General features: G+C 34.6%; 3 protein-coding genes and 1 long non-coding RNA gene across 5 annotated transcripts in view; 2 read left to right on the forward strand and 2 right to left on the reverse strand.

The window, feature by feature from the left end:
* LOC105221546 (A disintegrin and metalloproteinase with thrombospondin motifs gon-1) overlaps window positions 1-19,997 on the reverse strand; it is an 87,250-nt gene that overhangs the window by 32,239 nt on the left and 35,014 nt on the right. The window contains exon 1 of one of the 2 annotated variants that reach the window (XM_011198610.3): window positions 18,962-19,747. The exons of the other annotated variant lie outside the window; for it this stretch is intronic. The gene's annotated coding sequence lies outside the window, so the exon portion shown is untranslated. Of the gene's footprint in view, window positions 1-18,961; window positions 19,748-19,997 lie in introns of those variants that run through there. 2 annotated transcript variants of the gene reach the window in all.
* Window positions 1-19,997, forward strand: part of LOC105221550 (uncharacterized) — a 34,814-nt gene that overhangs the window by 4,057 nt on the left and 10,760 nt on the right. The gene's annotated exons all lie outside the window — the stretch shown is intronic.
* Window positions 13,835-14,521, reverse strand: LOC128924122 (cuticle protein 8-like). Its single transcript, XM_054235924.1, has 2 exons — window positions 14,102-14,521; window positions 13,835-14,040 (listed from the first exon to the last, which is right to left on the reverse strand). The coding sequence occupies exons 1-2, from the start codon at window positions 14,418-14,420 to the stop codon at window positions 13,889-13,891; spliced, it is 471 nt and encodes a 156-aa protein (XP_054091899.1). The 5' UTR covers window positions 14,421-14,521; the 3' UTR covers window positions 13,835-13,888.
* Window positions 15,265-16,045, forward strand: LOC105221549 (adult-specific cuticular protein ACP-20-like). The gene is made up of 2 exons (XM_011198614.3): window positions 15,265-15,696; window positions 15,758-16,045. The coding sequence occupies exons 1-2, from the start codon at window positions 15,378-15,380 to the stop codon at window positions 15,946-15,948; spliced, it is 510 nt and encodes a 169-aa protein (XP_011196916.1). The 5' UTR covers window positions 15,265-15,377; the 3' UTR covers window positions 15,949-16,045.

The following is a 19,997-nucleotide window of genomic DNA, read 5'->3' on the forward strand; positions in this document are numbered from 1 at the left end:
CTTGAAATCTGCAACATGTGCGCCATGCCACTCGCATTGTGAACGCCACAGAATTTCTCATGAAAAGTGAGTTGCACACAAACGGACAGAGATGTACAAATAAATTGGCAACACATGCCCAACAGCGGTGGCACCACGACCGCAGCACTCTTACAAACAACAACAATAACAACAAGTAAATGGGCACAAAATGAAGCAATGAAGCCATCGAACGCCAAAGCGTTTATTATTTTAAGTTCAAAGCAGATATGTAGATATGTACATAAGCAGACATTGTATAAGGCAAGACAAATCTCGAGCGTCTGTGTTTATCTTAAACGCACGCGTACGATCGGAACGCTTAAAGAGGCATGCCAGGCCATTAGCCTTCTTTCTGCCACGCGGACACTGGCTTGCCATAGGAGTGACAAGGGCAAACACAGTCGAGGGAGAAGGTCATTCGGACGGACGAAGTAAGCAATAAGAAGGCGGTGATGAGATTGAGCTTAACCTTCAGATTAAACTATATATTTGTATGCTGGTATACTGGTGTGTAGTTGTTACCCAAACAAGCCACTTAAATTAGTAGAGCAGCCAATGTGTGGCAGAGGTCAGTGCGCAATTATCCAGCAACATGCTGCAACATTATACAAAAAAAAACAAGAACAAGAAAAGAAGTCGCGCAAAGCGTAAAGTAAAAATAATAACAAAAACAAAGAACAATAATTGAACAGGCGACAATGAATGCATTGCTGAGTGATATGATAAAAAACACACAGAAAATAAAAAATAAAAAACCAAAACAAATACAATAAAATAAAATACAAGAGCGTTAAAGACACATAACAACAATCAAGAGCAAGTCAGTAAAGCAAGAATTTTTATTAGCTGCCAGACATTTGTCTGGCCGAGTTGTGAAAAAATACACACTTCACAAAGCTACAAGCATACATACAGAGGTAGTTACAACTGCATGTGAAACATAGCATTCATATGTATTTATTTACACTTTAGTATGTATGTATGTCTATAAACTGCATTCGTTAGTATTTTTGCGCTCGAGCACTTCAAGTGCATTCCTATTGACAGTGTCTGCGTCTTGTGGCATGTGGCATGCAGCATATGCACTGAATGTGTGGCGCTTACAAAGTGCATTTTTAGTTTGCGTTTGAAGCTATATTTATAGCGCGTTGCATTTGCGGTTTGTGTGTTATGCTTTATATTTATTTTGTATATATTTAGCTGTTTCTAAGTTGCCTGTCAATCAGCGATTTTTAGCGCGCTCGTGCAGACAGTCGCGAAGTGTTGGTCAGCATAGTTAGTATAAGTAACGGTTAACCTATTATAGGCCAACTGAAGTGGGGTGTACTTTAGTTTGCCAAGATTTACAGAAGACTATTTATATAAGTAGTACATGCGAATTTGAGTTCGAGAAGCCTTTCTAAAGGTATTTTTTGTTGCAGTCGTGATTTAAGCCTATGACTGCACAGATCGAGGCTTCCATTTAGTGAGGGATAGTTTATTTTTAATTTTGGTTCCCATATCAACAAAACCAGAAATTTAACGCGATCTGACACAATGGAGGTTTAAGAATCTTCTGACGAAAACTACATTTTTAAGGAACATTACCGACACTTTCAACTTAATTCCAGACCAACCTCAAATTGTGGTTATTTACACATGGCACATGTGAACACAATTTCATACCAATAATTCACAGGAAATTTCAAAATTCCGCAATTTACTCTTGTGCAAGTATTATGCGCAGCCATACACTAACACCAATAACGACTGGGTACCCGTATGGGACTCTGGGCCTTCGGAATGTGTCAACATGCTTTTTCCATTTCCCTTCAGTGACACGCCGTCACCCATGCGCTGGCCAAAGCGAGACGCACAGTCCGAGCGTCAGACAGCTGTCTAGGAATGACCATGACAGTCTATTATAGCACTACGTACATACAACAGTTTATTTATAAATATATTTTTGTTATATTTGCTGTTGTGCGTAAGCTATTCATGTCTAGAATGAACGCGTTGAATCGTAAATTATAAATAAAAAAAAACGGTATAAGCGAGAAAAAGAATATATCAACAACACTGACTTTGACTGCGCCTGCGTTGCGCTTCAACAGACATTGCCTAGATTTGGCTTGAGAATTGTCGCGTTCATTGTCATTTGTTTTAATTGATTATGACTTTGTAAAGCTGCAGCGACTGACATTTTAATTAAGTCATAATTTCCTTAACAAAACTGGAGAGTACAACTACATATGTAGTAATTATGAGTATGCAGCTTGTCAACAAGTCTAAAATAGCAAATTAACTTTGAAAAGCTGTTGAAAAAACAACGGAATAGATGGCTTTCAATTCAAAAGGCAGGCATTGTGTGTACGGTTAGTTGAGTCTATGCATGGTTAAGCTGGGTTCAGATTGTATGCGTTAAATTTGTTCTGTGTTTCGAATTTGGTATTTCAGCGTGTTTCGATTTGTTGCGGAATAATATAGAGGCATAGGAAATATAAATTTTTTTTTAAATAAAAAGTTATTGTCTTAATACTCACACTTCAGAAATTCTTAAAATCGACTTATGTTTTTAGTTGAATTCAAATATTTAAAATAGTTTGAACTCAAAATTGCATTCACCGCTCTAAAATGTTCTTTGTATGTGCTGAAAAAGCGCTCTCTGTCAAGTATGGATTACTGTGCCTGTGGCGTGTTGCGATCCGAGAATGAATTACTCTTCAGCTATGCACAAAAGAATCTCACTGCCATCCATCTCACAGTATTTCCATAACAAACCAATATTTCAGTTATTTTTCAATATTTATTTCTTATTTTTTATTCCAAGTCTCAATATATGTATAGTAAATTTGCATTTGTCAATCCAATCGCGCAGCTGCAGCGTCGACGTGAGTACAAACGAGTACAAGTGCCTTCAGCCATAAATGGGTATTGTTCGCAAAAGGATATTGACATCTTGTGTTGTCAATCAATTGCAGCGGAAAAAATCATTTTTTTTTATTATTAAATGATGAAGACAGAGCCACTGGCACACGAACTCGTTTTTGCCTTTTATAGTTTTTACATATTTTTTCTACATGAAATACTTTTGCTAAACCATTGTTTATTGCTGATTTTTTTTCTTATTATTGTTGTTGTTGTTATGTTTTTTCATGCTTAAAATATTTACGTAGTAAAACCAACAGTGACATGAGCAATGCACAGATAAATAATTTATGATGAGAATTCAAAAGTCACGTCTAGCGGATACTTGTGCGCATATGTACATATATATTTAATATTTATATACAGTTAGATGAAAAGATATGCAAAAACGCTGAATGCATTTGATTTATATCGCCTTATAAATTTATAATAAATTAGTTGCTTGGCAAATAACATGCTGAAGTTGCTGTAGCACCATGACTACTAGAATACAATGCAAACTGCCGGTTTCCTGTTGTTGTTGTTGTTGCTGTTGTTGCTATTGGTATAATTAATGAAACCGTTTTTTGTTCTATTTTAATTATTATCTGACTTGCAGTTTGCAATGTTTTCATTACTAATGTGACAAGACAGTCATTGCTGTCAAGTAAGTCGCTACTGACTTCAATCTAAAAACGGCTAATTGTTGTCTACTTGAAAAGAAAAGATTTAATACAAACCGCTTTAATTCTTTCATGCTATATACCAAGTCAACTGGTAGTTCCGGCTTTAAGGAATATTTACAAAAAATATGAGATTTTAGGTGTGCAGAGATATACATAATACAGAGAGAATCGTTGCAATTTTGGGTAAGTAAGGAAATTGAGGATACTTTGATTCCAAAATTATTATAAGCAAAAGTTAAGATACTCTCAATTTTTTTTTTATTTCATAAACTGTTTGAGAATTTATTGTCATTCAACTCTAGATTGAACATTCAATGGTTTTTCAACCATAAACAGTGACTAAAGACTAGAAGGGATTGGACTTCACAGTGGCAAGAGAATAATAAACTATATAATCTCTATTTTATTCAACAGAAGATTCCAAGAAGAGTACACTACTTTTCAAACTCATTAGTTCGACTAAGCGAATCATTACTGTACTAAAATTTTATATTTGTACACAAAGCTATTTTTGTAATTTCATGGACCCAAAAACCCCTTACACAGCCGACATAGAAATGCTGACACACAGAGTATTCTAATTCTCTCGCCTCACCTGTCGAAATTCTTTAGTTTATTACAACTAGATTATAGGCATACAAATCGTTTCACTTTTTCGCACATTTTCTCTTTAAAAACTGTAAGAGCCTCTGTTGAAAGCAAGACACATGAAAAGCAAAATTATCTCATTTATTTTTATTTTTAGAACTAACTAAAAGCAAAAAGGCGTGGCAATCTACCTCAGTATGTAAACTAGCTGAGGTGTGAAAAAATCAGAAATTAAGTAGAAAGCAAACAAAAAAGATAAAAAGATTACGCTACCGGTGAGTCTGCTGATTCACAGGCCGTCGACTCATGCACAACGAAATTGAGGGGAGTCGTCGGCGTATACAGAAGACCAGAAGACCCGAGCGGCTAGTGAAAGTGTGTGCTTAGAAGTGTTTGGTACAGGTAGAAAGGCTAAATGTATTGGTTGCTAAGAGCCGGCAGCGATGATGGCTGTGCGGATTGATCAAAAATACATTTCAATTGAGAAAAATATATACACAAATGTAAAAGTATTTACAAATGTAAGCAAAGTATTTTTTATGGAAAAGTCCATTTAGAAACAAAGATATACGTCGGATTACGAGCTTCGACTTTTTAAAGTTTTGTTTCGAATTTTTCATAGTAAATTATAAATTTATTACATAATTGTGGGCGAATGAAAATAGAATGTGCGAAAGGCATTTTAATTAACTCAGAAAATACAAAACTTCGTTTCATACCTACACGAACACAATGCATCAGGTGAAGGAAGACTTTGCATAAAAATGTCCCCCACTTTCGTTGGCATACCGAAATGCTCCACAGTGCCACCGTCTAATTGACAAATTTTGAGTTGTTTGAGTTTTTGTCTTTCGAATTTCTGCATGCAAAGCCCTGCCGTGGGGTCGCCAAGTCATTGACTCCAGGCAAACCATTGCGCATACGCAAATTTCATTCAATTCGCCTCTTATGCTTTGGCGCTTGCCGTTGCCCCTTTGCGAGTCAATGATTTATGCGTTTGTCAAACTTGTGTGGCTCATTGGCCTGCCATTGCAATTTTTGGGTAAATTACTCTTTCCTTTTTTCGTTTTTCGTACATTATTTTAAGACAATATTAAAAATACATTTCCTTCCGCATGAATTCGAACATTTTGATTTATGTGTCATTATTGCGAAAGGCAAAGCGACAAAGGCAACAAAAAGGAAATTGGCTAAAATTGGATTTCGCGTGAGTAAATTCGCAATTGCCGACAGTGATATATTCTTTCGACGACATAAAGACTAATACGTTTCTACGATATGCGAATATGAAAGGCTTGAAATATGTGGAGCTACCCACGTGTAGAAGCCATTATACTTATATAGCACATATGCCTTGCTATATGCTTTTCGCGCTATAGAAGGTTATTAATAAATATAGTATGGTATATATGGATATGTATCTAGTATCTATAATGTGTTTCAATCACTCAAGTCATGCCGTTTATGCGCCCATTATCCCTCATTAAGCGCGTAATCGTTGTTAGCCATATAATTTAGTTTGCCATAACTTGTGGCTGACGCGGCCGACTCGTAAAGGCAAGCCGCTACAAAGTCAAAGTCAATGCGCGTTACGAAACAAAACCCATTCATAATGCCGGCCGTCTGTTGTCCATTATCTCATACCCATTACATTTCTTTTTAATTGCTATTCGTATTCGGTTTTTTTTCTTAGTTCAAAACTATTCTTCATTAATATAACAGTCATTCAATGCGTGGCAGCTTGCCCGCCTACAACGCCGCACCTCTTCACAGCTCAACTTAGTCATACAAGTAGTTGGGCCTTTGTGTTTGCCTTTGCCAGTATTTGACGCGGCTGTCAATTAGTTTTGTACCGCCTATACCCCACCCACCTTATTCGATTTTTATTGTAATTTTTTCATTCATCGCCTGTCACTTTTGTCTTCTTGATAAAGTGAATTATTGCTTTTAAATCGCTTCAAGTTTATTCTTTTCTTATTTGGCTTTTATTTATGCGAGGTTTAATTTTAAAATTATATTTTTTGTTTTTCATTCTTCCATTCCCGTTAGTCATAAATTACATTGTAATAGTTTACTTTGGCAATTATACTTTTTTCTATGGCATTTCTCATCAAGCATATACATATATATTAATCTTCTATAGTAACAATGTATTTTCAATTAACTCTTAGCGCGCTTAAAATTGCAGACTCAAACCGCTTAGCACAATTCCTGAGAACACTCCGGGTTTTTAAAACAAATTCAAAATATTTTGATTTTATAATTTGTGGGAAGAAGTGTAATCATAATCAGCATGAAACCCCATTCTACTCCTAAGTAGCTTAAGCTATATTATAATAAGTGGATATTTGAAAGCTCGAAGTCATAAATTCAATCCTATTTTTAGTAATCAAGTCTTACCTAGAACTAGTAATTCAATTTTCTTCTTTATTTAAAATTTTCTTTTAAAATATTTATAATATTAGGTCTACAACTTTGCTTCCGCAAATTTCCAATAGATGTCTGGGGTCAAGCACTGGTCGGTTAAATCGTTTTATATCGATCTTGGACATTTGTGTCAACATTAACCCAACAAAATATTTGTATTCTGTTTGCATCCCAAACTTATTCTCAACTGAAAATGTCACTTTTTGAGCCGAATTCTCGACATTTGCGGGAAATTTTGCTTTTCTTTTTCAATTCCAAGAAAAGTACGGCTGAGGCTCATCGACATTTGTAACCGTTTTTATACAAAAAAATCCCTTAAATTTACAAAAAAGCAAACGTTGTAGACCTAATACAAACATATTTTCTTGGAAATCCTGGTGACGAATGTATTGCTAATCAATTATAAGAGACATTTTCTTTAGAAAATTTGTTGAAATTCGTTTTACTTTAAAACATAAGAAAATATTGTTTATGTTTACTCACGCATGTATTAGAAAATGTAAGGCATTAGCAAAAATTCAGATGTACAAACCTGAAAGAAGAAGAAGAAACATTTTCAGTAAGAATTTATGTAAGATGAATATACTTATAATATTGGAAGCTAATATATCATGATAGTAAAATATTTCGAGATCTCATTAAAAATCACATTTCAAGATTTTTTGGTCATTTCATTTTCGCATTCATTATATTTTGTTGGTAAATCGCTGTAAATTAACATACTCTCCAGCATTCACTGGCTGACCTAATTGAATATCAGTATCTTTATGTTTATTTTAAAATATTTCCAATTACCTCCACATATATTCACATAAGACACCTCAATTTACGAATTTATGTGCTGTCATTTATTAAAATTTAATTGATAATAAACATGATTTAAAACCATTAATGAATTATTAAATTTGCAATGCATACGTTGACGCTTATCTGCTGTGACGGATTTATGTCATTAAAATATTTCATTACTTGACAGCATTTACATACAAACATGGAGGAATGCAAAACACTTTCATATTTATACTCTCGCAACCTGTTGCATAGAGTATCATAGTTTTGTTCACATAACGGTTGTTTGTGTCACCAAGAAATATAAGAGTTAGATATGGGGATATATATACATAAATGATCAGGATGACGAGTAGATTTGAAATCCGGATGTCTGTCCGTCCGTCTGTCCGTCTGTCCGTGCAAGCGATAACTTGAGTAAAAATTAAGATATCTTAATGAAAGTTGGAACACATGTTCCTTGGCATCCTGAGGAGGTTGCTTTCGAAAATGGGCAAAATCGGTCCACTGCCGGGCTTGGCGTCGCCCACTTATGGGTCAAAAACCATATCTCAAGAACTATGAACTATTGGAATGAAATTCGGTATATAACACTTTCTTGACACCCTGATGACACGGGTGGAATATGGGCGAAATCGGTTCACAACTACGTCTACTTCCCATATAACCCAATTTTGAATTCCATCTGATTCGTTCACTTTATAATGTATTCATAAGGAACCAATGAAGCTAGAGGAATAAAACTTTACACAAATACTGTATTTGAGCTGTGACATCACTTGAGGAAAAATTGTCAAAATCGGACCATGACTTTTCAAGGCCCCTGATATCAAGCATGAAGAACTCAGTGCCTAAGGTTAATTTTTCACCGAAAATATAGGTAAATCCCTCAGATATTTTAATGTAATTCATTCCCTCTGAATTTTTGTCTTATAACAGTTTCTCTCTGTACCTGAAATGGTAAAAATCGGGACATAATTTCCCCCAGATCCTATACACCTAATTATAAGTAATATTAAATTAAGTGATCGTATAGTCTTCGATACATTGTATCTTGGTGGTGAAAACGAGTGAAATCGGTTTAGGAATTACCTCAGTCCCCATATACTATTTATAATGGTTTTCGTTATTCTATTGAACTTTATGCCGAATATATGGGTCGAATTGTGTTGTCTTTATAAAATTACATCAATAAATTGCGAGAGTATAAAATGTTCGGTTACACCCGAACTTAGCCCTTCCTTACTTGTTTTATGCTACATTCGACCAAGACCGATTTATTCCAAATATTAATTGTCGGCTTAATCGGTGTATCACATTTCATATCATTTAATTTTTTATTTTTCGCAAATAAAAGTACCATTGATAATAGAGTGAGGAGTTGAAAGTGAAGGATGTAAACTGAATTTTACGATTATATTATTTAAATTTCTTTGAACTAGTTTTTGTATATTTTGTGAGGTATAAAATATATGTCATAAATGTTTTTGAGTGAAAATTATTTATTTCACAAATTAAATCAACAACTGCAAGACCACCTGAAGAACTGAAAGTTATTAACAGCTGCATTGAAATTTACATTTTACACACATACACACTAATACAATATGAAGGAAATAGATCAGGTGTTAATACTTATATACATAAGTCTTCTCTTTCACTAGTTGACTTTTGGCTTTTGGCAACAAATCACATTCCACCCACTTGGGTGCGACCAAAGACATTTTTGCTTTGACTTTGAAGCAGCGCACAAACACACACACATGTACAGGGCAAATAATAAAAATAAATTACACATTCTTATATATATACAAATGTATAAATTTGGTAAAATTAAAAGTAAATGTTAGATAATCGAAAGTTGGCGAACGAGCCAACATATGATGCTTTCAACCAGCAGTTAAAGAATCACAGCACTGACGGCCGCCTTTAGCATTAAATTAAGCAATTTTGAAAGAATTTATCATGCAAAGAAAATATTACAAATGTATTTATATATTTAAATGTTAGTCTAGTAGGAAATAAGAAGAATTCGTCAGAACTGAAATATTTAAAAAGGCAAACCTAACCGTTAAAGTTGAAGATTGCATATCAATTGAGTTCATGTAGCGAGCTTCACAAAGTCTTATGTATTATAATTATATAAAAAAATATAAAAAATGTATCGCTTTTTGTACTAAATTATGATATAGTGATGTTGCCATCCACTAATAGTTGTTTGAACCCTATAACTTTTGTATTTAATTAGAGTATCATACATTCTCATTTTTAAATCAACAAAAACAATTAAATGAATTTATTGCTTACAGGCGCGTTCAACAGTGCGTGTTAAAAGTATACTCATTGGTGAGCACAAGCGTATCGTCATCAATAAAATTTATTGCCACCAAATGTTGCACAATAATTGTAAAGCATGCGTAAAACGAGTTTTGGCATTCAATTAGCAATGCTTTGAGAAAACTGCCATACTAACAAATTATAGAAGTTGTTACTTTTTTTTATTAATTTTTGAATTAAAAAAAAAACTCCACACGAAATAAAATGAAATGAATCGAAACTAAGTAGGGTGGGTGTGGCGATTTATGCAGCGCGTCGAATTAAAGCCACTACTCTGGGTGGGAGTGTCGACTGTAAGTCTCAACTGCGTACAACCAAATACTATTACATGATCGCGTACACACAAATGTTCATATGTATGACATGTGATACTGCCAAAAATGTATGCGATGCGTCAACGGCAGTGGCGAAGGCAAAGGCGGAGCGCGGCGCGTGCGTAACGGTCAATGCACTCAAACGATGTAGACGTTAAAGTCGATGAAGGCATAACAGAGCGCAAAAAAGTAGTGTGTGCACAGCAAAGAAATTTAAATAGGAAAAATAAAAAATAAAATGTTAAGCGAACGCAAATTCGTACACATAAAAATGTAGTGGCAACATTTGTGAATTTTTATAAGCTTTACCAGTCGTTGTTGTTGTTGTCGTTCACGCCCGCCGTCAGCGCCTCAATTGGTTTTTGCGTCAGCAGCAATTTCGGCGGAAATTGAAAGTAATCGAGAGAGATTAGCCAGTTGTGACTGTCATTTTTAATTGGAGTTGGTGATAGTGGAAATTAAAAACCTCGAAAAGAGCACAACAACAACAGCAAAAAAATGTATATGAGCTTAGCACTGTTAATTTATGTGGCAGTTAAAATCGATTTATAGGCCGCCTCGGGTGGTGTAAGCTGCAAACTATGAACACTATACATACGCACACATATGCAGAGTTGCATGGCAGCTCAAATTACACATAAAACAGGTCATAAATTTTCGAATTAAAGGAATTTTAAATTTAATTTTCTCAGTAGTTCGCATGTGTGCCAAAATATTGAAAAATATGCATTTCTGTGTGTACGTACATTTGCATTTATAAATAAGCAGTTTACTTGTTTCACGCACGGCTTGACAAGTGGAATGCGTTGGCTGCTGGCTGCTGGCAGAGAAGTGAAATGCATACTTTTTATGGTGATTTATGTATTTGATAAGCTCGAATAAATTATAAATTTATTTAAGGCTATAATGTGCTTGCAATGTGTTCACAGGTGTCAAAATTGTTAATAAAATTTTATTAATTAAAAGTTAGAAAAATAATAGCTGAAATATGAAACCCATACGAGTCATATTTATCAACTTCCTGATTATTCTATGAAAACGTATAAAAAGTCTTTTCTATTATCCAAAAAGACTTATTAAATAAATATATTTAAATATTCTAAATTCTTGCAAAAAAAAAAAATTAAAATAAAAATTAAAATTAAAATTTCATTGGCCACTTACAAATGAAGCAATATTTTTATACAAAAACTTGCAAAGATTTGCTCTCAACTACAGTAGATAGCGTAATTCAAATGGCCTTTGCACGAAATTAAGTAGGATTGTGTAGAATAAGAATAATTAAAACAAATTTGAAACAAGCATGCTTGTGTATATACTAAGCGCTTACAAGCTATAAACTATTTATAACATAAAACTTTTACAACCAAACATACAAACACACACACTCACGCGAAGAAGACTCTTATGAGCATCAACACAACTGTAACATTTTTCCCACATTTAATACATTTGTGTGCATATATTTAATTATCTTGCTGATTGATGTGGCGCCGCATCGCAATGGCCCCCGCGTCTTCTCACGAGCGCGTCGCTTCCTCACCACACTCTCTATCTATACAATTTGGCTTGCAACAGACGGTGATCGTTTATGGAATTGGCGCCGAGGTTGTCGCCTTATGACAAACGTCGCTGCACTCGTAATATGCCCATGCATGAGTAGCCGAGCACAACAATTAATAAATTTAATAAGAAGTCAGCAGTGAGCACAAGGAAAGGCTGGCGCGTTGATGCTGTGGCGATTAACAAAATTTCTTTATGTTCTTTTGCTGTCTTTCCCTGCCGTGCCGCACAGCCGGCGATTAACCATTTTGAATACCATCCATCAACGTGTTTAAATGAGCGCGCATTTCGTAATCGCTGGCTTTGACGGAAGGCCGCTTTTGGCGTTGCCATGCTGTTTGAAGTTGCGCGCCGTCGCCGCTTGAGTGAGTCTGTGGTATGTGAAATGCGATATGTGCACTTAAGTGGTTGGTTTTGGGACTTTCAATTTGGTGAATTGTCAAAGTAATCCATTTAAATGAAATGCAAATAAATTTAATGAACTGTGTAAATAATACATTCGCCATGATTGATTAGCGACTGTCTGATTATTAAGTACGATTTACGAAACTACAATCTTAATTAATGGAGAACTCGTATGCGAAAGTGGAAGATTTTCAAAAAAATCGTATTCTCCATAATCCACAAAGTTAGGAAGAGCCGAAGAACGCGAATAACTACGAATAGAGAGTCATTGACCAGACTCCAAGAATATTCGAGAAAAGGAACCTGCTAAAAATGTATGGAATTTTTGATTATGAGCTTTAAAGGAGAAACAAAAAACTGATTATAGATTCGTTAGAAGTCACAGAACTAGTTAAAGCACACTTAAAAGCTTTTCTTTATTTGAAAATTCCACAAATAATATTTTATTCTAAGCTAAAATATTTCCTTAAATATTAACATATATATTTTTTCAAACACGTGCTATAAATATTGTTGGCAAGCAGCGCCCCATAATATCCATTCTACTTACACATATGCTTTATGTATCTGTATTCTAGCTGTAACCAACGAGACAGAAAATAAAATGAAATAAAAAATCACAGTCTCGTCGGCCAAAGAAAAGCGAAAAGAAAATTTTTGTAAAATTAAGGAAAATTAAAAATAAAACTTTAATGACAGTGAGTGTGTAGAAACCTGCTACAGAGAGCCAAAGTTTATAGAACAGCGAATTGCTCATGTACTTATTCAATTAATTATATCAAAATTCTAGAAATGTTGGAATTCAATTCTTGCCCTCCGTGGAAGACTGTTTTAAGTCATAAATTCTTTTGGTGAATAATATTTGTGTGAAAATGTCTCGGAGGCCACCAAACCTACCACTAATTGCTCGATTCAAATTAAAAGGCCACATGCTTATATGAAAAATCAAACAAATCATGCATCCCACATGCCAACTCATGGGAGCGCATATAAATTATATCCGGATTTGTATACCGACAGACAGACATGAATATTTCTCAGATCGTCACTAGTGTATACGTCAGCACTTGATTAGAGGAAATGTGAAAAAGTAAGAGCATAAAAACTAAAATACTCGCGTAAGACATTTAGTCTGCTCGGTTGAGATAGCAAAATTGGCACTCATCAAGAGAAGACTGTTTCATATAAATACCTTAGTATCGTTATATATATATCTATATAACCAAACGAATATATAAGCATGCATTTGTTTCTGAAATTATATGGATACTTATATGAGATTATTTAACTTGTGGTTCTTCGTGAAAAGCCTTTATAAATATTTATTTATGTGCAATATATTGCCACTAATAGTTTAATACGTACATATGTATAACAAAATAATAAATATTTTGGGATTTTTATAAGTATCTATGTCAAGTGTAGTGCGTCTGCTCAACTCTGCTGACTTGAGCCTTTTTTATCTGCTATGCGATGATTTTTCCACACACTTTTTATTAAATGGAATTTCTGCGCTACAAATCTATATTTATACCGACCATAATTTAGTGGACTCGTTGAGGCATAACTAAGATGTGCAGTGATGTCAGCGAGGTCTTTGGGCTTAACTTGTGCAAAACTATACAAATATAATTCAGACAATATTCAAGGTTTGTTTTTGTTTAGAGTGGATGAAGACGATTGCAGTATTAAGAGAAACTCCTAAAACCTTTAAATGCTAGCGAAATCGTACAATTAAATGCTTTTCATAACATTCAACTTTTATTACAAATTTATTTAGTAGCTAATTATATCCATAACAATTATTGGTAATAAGATCTCTTTAATCCAGTCTGAATTCGTTGGGGCTTTCCGTTAGTGCTATCAATTGCTTTAGAAGTGGCTGCCATAAGCGCCATGGTGGTAGGCCTGAGGATGATGGGCATGACCGATCTTCTTGACAACAGCGTTGAATCCATTATGATCGTCGGCAGTGTATTCGACAACGCGAGTTGTGCCATCAGCTTCCTCCACGGTATATCCGCCTAGCGTTCGGAATAAAATAGTGAGATTTGTTTGAAATTATTTTTAATAATATCAACTTACCCTTGACATGATCGCCATCACGTTGCTCCCATTGGCTCTTGTGATCACCGGTATGTGTGTCCTTTACACCGTAATCGAAGGCGTATTTGGGGTAGTGGTGAGGTTCATGGTGTTCGTAGTGGTGATCGTGCAGATCATGGTGAGCATAACCATGTCCAGCATATGCCAGGTAGTTGTCGTGGCTGCCATAGCCGTGGTGACCATCGGTGTGCTGTACAAGTGAAGCGTAACTGGAGGCGTGTCCATGTGGAATATATCCTGCGGAGGCGACACCAAAGAGTGCGGCAGCGGTGAGGGCGATACACGAGATGATTTGCATTTTGTTGATTTGGATGGATATATTGAATTTAAAACTCGGTTGCTGGATTGTGAGTGCTCACTAACTCTGTGTGAATGCAGTGGTTGACTGATATCGAATTGCAGTTTTGAGTTGCTATTTATATTCGAACTTATTAGTAAAAATTTGTATATTACCTACTTGATTCTGAAGGTTTCAATCGCAAATTGTTTCACTAAAGAGACCGAATTAGTCTCTTAACGAGATATGCAAAGTTGAATTTCAGTATAAAATAATTATTATTGAATGTGTTAGAATGGCTTTTTCGCAGCCCTTACTCCACTAATTGCTTCAACTTTCAAATACTTAATTTGAATACAAAACTTCATAATAAGTATTTTGATTGTCTCAACTAAAATACTGATATGTTAAACATATTTGTTTCGTTCACTTTGACTATTTTCGTTGAGCGCTTTAATAGCCGAAAGTGAAACAATAATAGAACCAACAAAGCGCTCGCATGTGTTGATCGCTTAATTGAAGCGTGAACGGATTCAGGTAGTATAACGTGCAGCTAACTAATAAATATAGCACAAAGGTGTTGAACTAATAATAATAAAGCGTTGTTGTTAGTTACTGTCATGAACTGGGTTGGTCGGTGGGTCGGCCTCTTAGTCACCGTTGAACAACTTGTGCGCTTGGGTGGCTCTGGAATTTGCAAAGCGACCTTGCAAGGAGTAAGTGATTGCCTTCAATCCACCAATCGATTGGTGTTAATGCTTTATGGACTTTCAATTTTTTTGTATTTTAGCAATTAATAATTTAAAACACACGCACTAAGAACGCGATTGAAAATATACTTGTAATTAAGGAAAAGAATTTGGTATAAATAGGCACTGCACTCAGCTGTTTGGTATCAGTTAGCCATTGGCTTCAAACAGTGTTACTAAACAGTAATATTTCAGCTTTTGCAAATAAACTTTAAATTTTAAATTCAAAATGCAAATCATCTCGTGTATCGCCCTCACCGCTGCCGCACTCTTTGGTGTCGCCTCCGCAGGATATATTCCACATGGACACGCTACCAGTTACGCCTCGCATGTACAGCACACTGATGGCCACCACGGCTATGGCAGCCACGACAACTACTTGGCATATGCTGGACATGGTTATGCTCACCACGATCTGCACGATCACCACTACGAACATCATGAACCTCACCACTACCCCAAATACGCCTTCGATTACGGTGTAAAGGACACACATACCGGTGATCACAAGAGCCAATGGGAGCAACGTGATGGCGATCATGTCAAGGGTAAGTTGATATTATTAAAAACAATTTCAAACAAATCTCACTATTTTGTTCCGAACGCTAGGCGGATATACCGTGGAGGAAGCTGATGGCACAACTCGCGTTGTTGAATACACCGCCGATGATCATAATGGCTTCAACGCTGTTGTCAAGAAGATCGGTCATGCCCACCATCCTCAGGCCTACCACCATGGCGCTTATGGTTATGATCATGGTCATGCTGGCAGCTACGTTGAGATCAAGCAACACCACTAAGCGTAACCTCTGGCGAACTCAAGCGAATTTAACGGAAATATTTTTGAAATGAAACCCTCTTGTTGTGACTAGAAATTGTTTTATATTATATGTGTATCTATATATTTATTAATAAAATTTGTGATTGAATTAAAATCGTTACGAAGAATGTTGTGATCTCAATATAAGCTATGTAGGGATGCCCACCTACGAAATCTTGGAAGTGATTTCGTTGAAATGATCTTTCTAAAAATTTTAATTATTTTCCATCTATCAGCTGAAATTCTGAATATATTATATAAATATTTTTATATAGATACGCATATTTCTGTCGCATTTTTGTATTTCCTCCCTCATACTCAGACTCATTGGGGAGTAATAAATTATCAGCGAAATTTCACTTTTATGTTGAAACTTTTTATTTTATTTTTTAATTTTTTATTGACGTTTTGTTTTTGTTATAGCAGGAATTTAGTTTTGCTGTTTTCTAATTTTAAATTGCCAATTTCTTATATTTATTTCATTCTTTGACAATTTCAAATTCTCATAAATTTGTGTCGATAATCTATGACTAAAGCGAATGGCAGCTCAATGTCGCAGAGAATAAAATGTAAAATCGGCGTTTGATGTGAAAACTATTTCCGTCCGATTATTGACGAATAAAATAAATATGTATAAATAATTAAATTTTTACTATTTGTTTTTCAATTATTTGCCACTACAAATTCAATATGTATTCGCTAAATATTTATGCAGATTATTTTTAGCGCAGGGTGTGCCTTCCAGCGACTAGAATACACATGCCCAGCATATAAATTTACAGATGCAATATTTATAATAGTACACATGTAAGCACTTTGAGCAATTCGCTAAATTAAAAATTTCAAAAACAAAAAAAAAACACAAAATAATTACAGAAAACATTGAAATTCAAATGCCAAAATTTCATAACGAATCGGTTGTGCGTGTTCATTTGATTAAACAATGCGCGAAAAACTTGCCATTCGAATTTATTCACATTTGCTGTTACTTCAAATTGTATGCACAGTTAATTCTAATTCGCTTTTATTATTTTGGAGAGAGAAATACTGTCAAAAATAGCTGCAATTTAAATGAAAATCCGATCAGCTTTGGTGGAAAAATGCATGACTACATAAACATTTGATATAAAAACGAAAACAATTTTTGCAAAAATTACATTTCGTATTTCACATCACATTGCAGCGTTTATTGTTGTTGTTGCACGTATGCATATACAAGTTGTGCGTTTTGTGGCAAGTGGGCGCAAGCAAGCATGCATATAACTGTACCTCGTTTTATATATTTGATATATCATTGTAAAACTTATAAATAAAATACACTAGTTGTAGCATTTTTATATTAAACATATTTTATTTATTTAGCAATTTAGTATTGTTTTATTTTCTCTAAACTTTTATACACACACATAGTATATACTGAAAGGTGTGTACACTTCCATATATAATTGTATGTACATATTGAATAGTGCGCTTGAAACAAGAAAGCTTTACTGTTGCTTATAAAGAGGCCGAATGTTAAGTGAACAGCCATCCAATATTTTTCTCAGAAGGCTTTCGTACTCAAAAATAATTTCGATTAAAATATTTCAATATAAGCCTTCGACAATACGAGTATACCTTCACTAAGAAAATAAATTATAATTATTTATGTATATTTGAAAAAATAAAATATTTTTTAATATGTACTATGTATATATGTAATATGTTGACCCTAGAGAAATTTCCGCAAATGTCGAGAATTCGGCTGAAAAAGTGACATTTTCAGTTGAGAATAAGTTTGGGATGCAAACAGATCTCTACAAATATTTTGTTGGATTAATGTTCACACAAATGTCCAAGATCGGTATAAAATGATTTAATCGATTTAATCGACCAGTGCTTGACCCTAGAGACATCTATTGGAAAACGGCGGAACCAAAGTTGTAGACCTAATATTAATAAAAAAATCTCCTTATTAGAAACTATGATTTAATTGCAACTCCTAATAACGGTAAATGAATTTTTAGAATGAATTTTTCATAGAGCATTTCACTCTCTTGCCAATCCTTTAATTATGCTTTCAACCCAAACAAAAAGAAAAAAAACGTACAAAGGATCACTAAAGAAAACACTTCACAAACAAATATGCATATTGAAGCTCTTTATTTATTTTTCTGTATGTATGATTTTCCGAAAGCCATAAGCCAAAAAGCCGCTGCCATAATATTGGAAAACTAATGAAAAACATCGATGTACAATTTTATGCGATCATTAAAAGACAATAAAAATAGCTATGTTTTATATATGTATGTATATATGTACTTTATGTAGTATAAGGAAATCTTAAGAGCAGACGCACGTGTACGTTTCATACACACAAACTTTCTTATTCCCACTCATATATTAAATACGTATTTTCTGTTTGGATATTTCTCGTTACTTTGCTATATAGTATACGAGTATATGATATTTTTTGTGTAGCTTTTAAGAAGACACACGAGTATATAACATTGTTTCACATACACACGAACATACCGGACTGTTTTTTAAGTTTAATCAAATTCGATAGAAGCTTCTCCGTCGAAAGATTCGATCTATAAGTATATAGATGCCAATCCAAGCATTAACCTTTATAAATTGCAAATGAGAGCTTTAAACCAGTCTTGCGACCTGCTTATTAATTTAAAATTATTGAAAAAGAAAGTTTTTCGAAAAAAAACCTCTTTTTTATAGAAAAAATAAATTCTCTGTTCCTCCAAAGTGTCGATTTAATGAAACAAGTGGCGCATATATAAAAATTAAATTTGGTAAACTAAAATAATTTTAATCCTTAAGTGATTATCAGAGCCATATTAGCATATGCATACATATTAGGAGCTACGGTTAAATACCGACAAGATCTGATTAAGCTAACTGGAAATCATAATTCTCGCACAAAATCGCATGTAACAGTTAATGATATTTTATCTTAAGCATTTGTTTTGCAGCTACAACTAATTCTAGCAAATAGTCACCTCACAAAATATTCTGCCGTCACTCCTTAAAAGCAATCGCTTTGCACCTTAACAACAATTAGTTGCGCTCAAATTCGTTTCGTTGTGTAAATAATAAGTTTTCAAAAAACTATATTTTTCTTTTAAACTAATTAATTTTAGTTTTTAAACATTTATAAAAACTTCGCGGATCCGTGGGCATCAAAAATATATTTGCACACTTTGAGCTTCACAATTTTCTTCAATTGATTTTCTCGCAAAATTGCACATTTGAGCTGACTCAATTCAATTTTCCAAACGCAGGCACGGACGATACGCACGACTTTCACGGAATTTCAAGTTTTTCCTAATAAATTTTCGCACTGCTGCGCAAGTTTTTCAAATTTATTCTAATATTTTTCTATACACTTAATTATTACACATCACTAATGCCTCACAAATTGGGCATTTTTATTTCTGTAACGAACACAAATTGTTACTTTATTTAGATTTTAAGGCAGATTTTATTGCACACCTCGATTAAAAATCACTTGACTTGAAAACGTTCGTATCGCGCTTCTACCGAAATTATCTTCACAAAAATATTGAAGTCTGACTTGCTTGTATGTATGTATCTCGGTTCGTAGTTTTCTGTGACTTTTGCACGTAAGTTTTCGATCAAATAATTAACTGGATTTGCTACGCGTACAATTTGTGTGCGAAAATTTTTAGTTTTTCCCCGAAATGCCGCGGCGCCGCCGAGCCTGAGAGAAAATCGAAATAAGACTGAAAATTCGCAGATTCGCAAAGTGTTTGGCGAGTGCGAGTTTTTCGGTTGCCCGGCTGCCTAGCTGAGGCTGAGATAGATCGCGCTGGCTGCTGCCCCGGTGGCAAGAGTGTTAGCCAAATTAGCGCGCGCTCGTTGGTGGCGGCAGCAGCAGCGAGGCAGCATACAGCAGCGCCGCAGTAAAATCTTTGGACCGGCATGAAAAATATATATTTGTATACATATACACACTTCAGCGTATGTATGTATATGTATATAGTTGTATGAATGTATGTGTGTGTGTATGTATGT

This window comes from Zeugodacus cucurbitae, chromosome 2 (genome assembly GCF_028554725.1).
Source record: "Zeugodacus cucurbitae isolate PBARC_wt_2022May chromosome 2, idZeuCucr1.2, whole genome shotgun sequence".
Classification (NCBI taxonomy): Eukaryota; Metazoa; Arthropoda; class Insecta; order Diptera; family Tephritidae; genus Zeugodacus; species Zeugodacus cucurbitae.

Bases quoted from the DNA above. Each gene is read 5' to 3' on its own strand.
- LOC128924122 (XM_054235924.1), bottom strand. From the start codon at position 14,420: ATGCAAATCATCTCGTGTATCGCCCTCACCGCTGCCGCACTCTTTGGT. The intron at 14,041-14,101 runs GTAAGTTGATAT...TCCGAACGCTAG, and splicing joins TGATGGCGATCATGTCAAGG to GCGGATATACCGTGGAGGAA.
- LOC105221549 (XM_011198614.3), top strand. From the start codon at position 15,378: ATGCAAATCATCTCGTGTATCGCCCTCACCGCTGCCGCACTCTTTGGT. The intron at 15,697-15,757 runs GTAAGTTGATAT...TCCGAACGCTAG, and splicing joins TGATGGCGATCATGTCAAGG to GCGGATATACCGTGGAGGAA.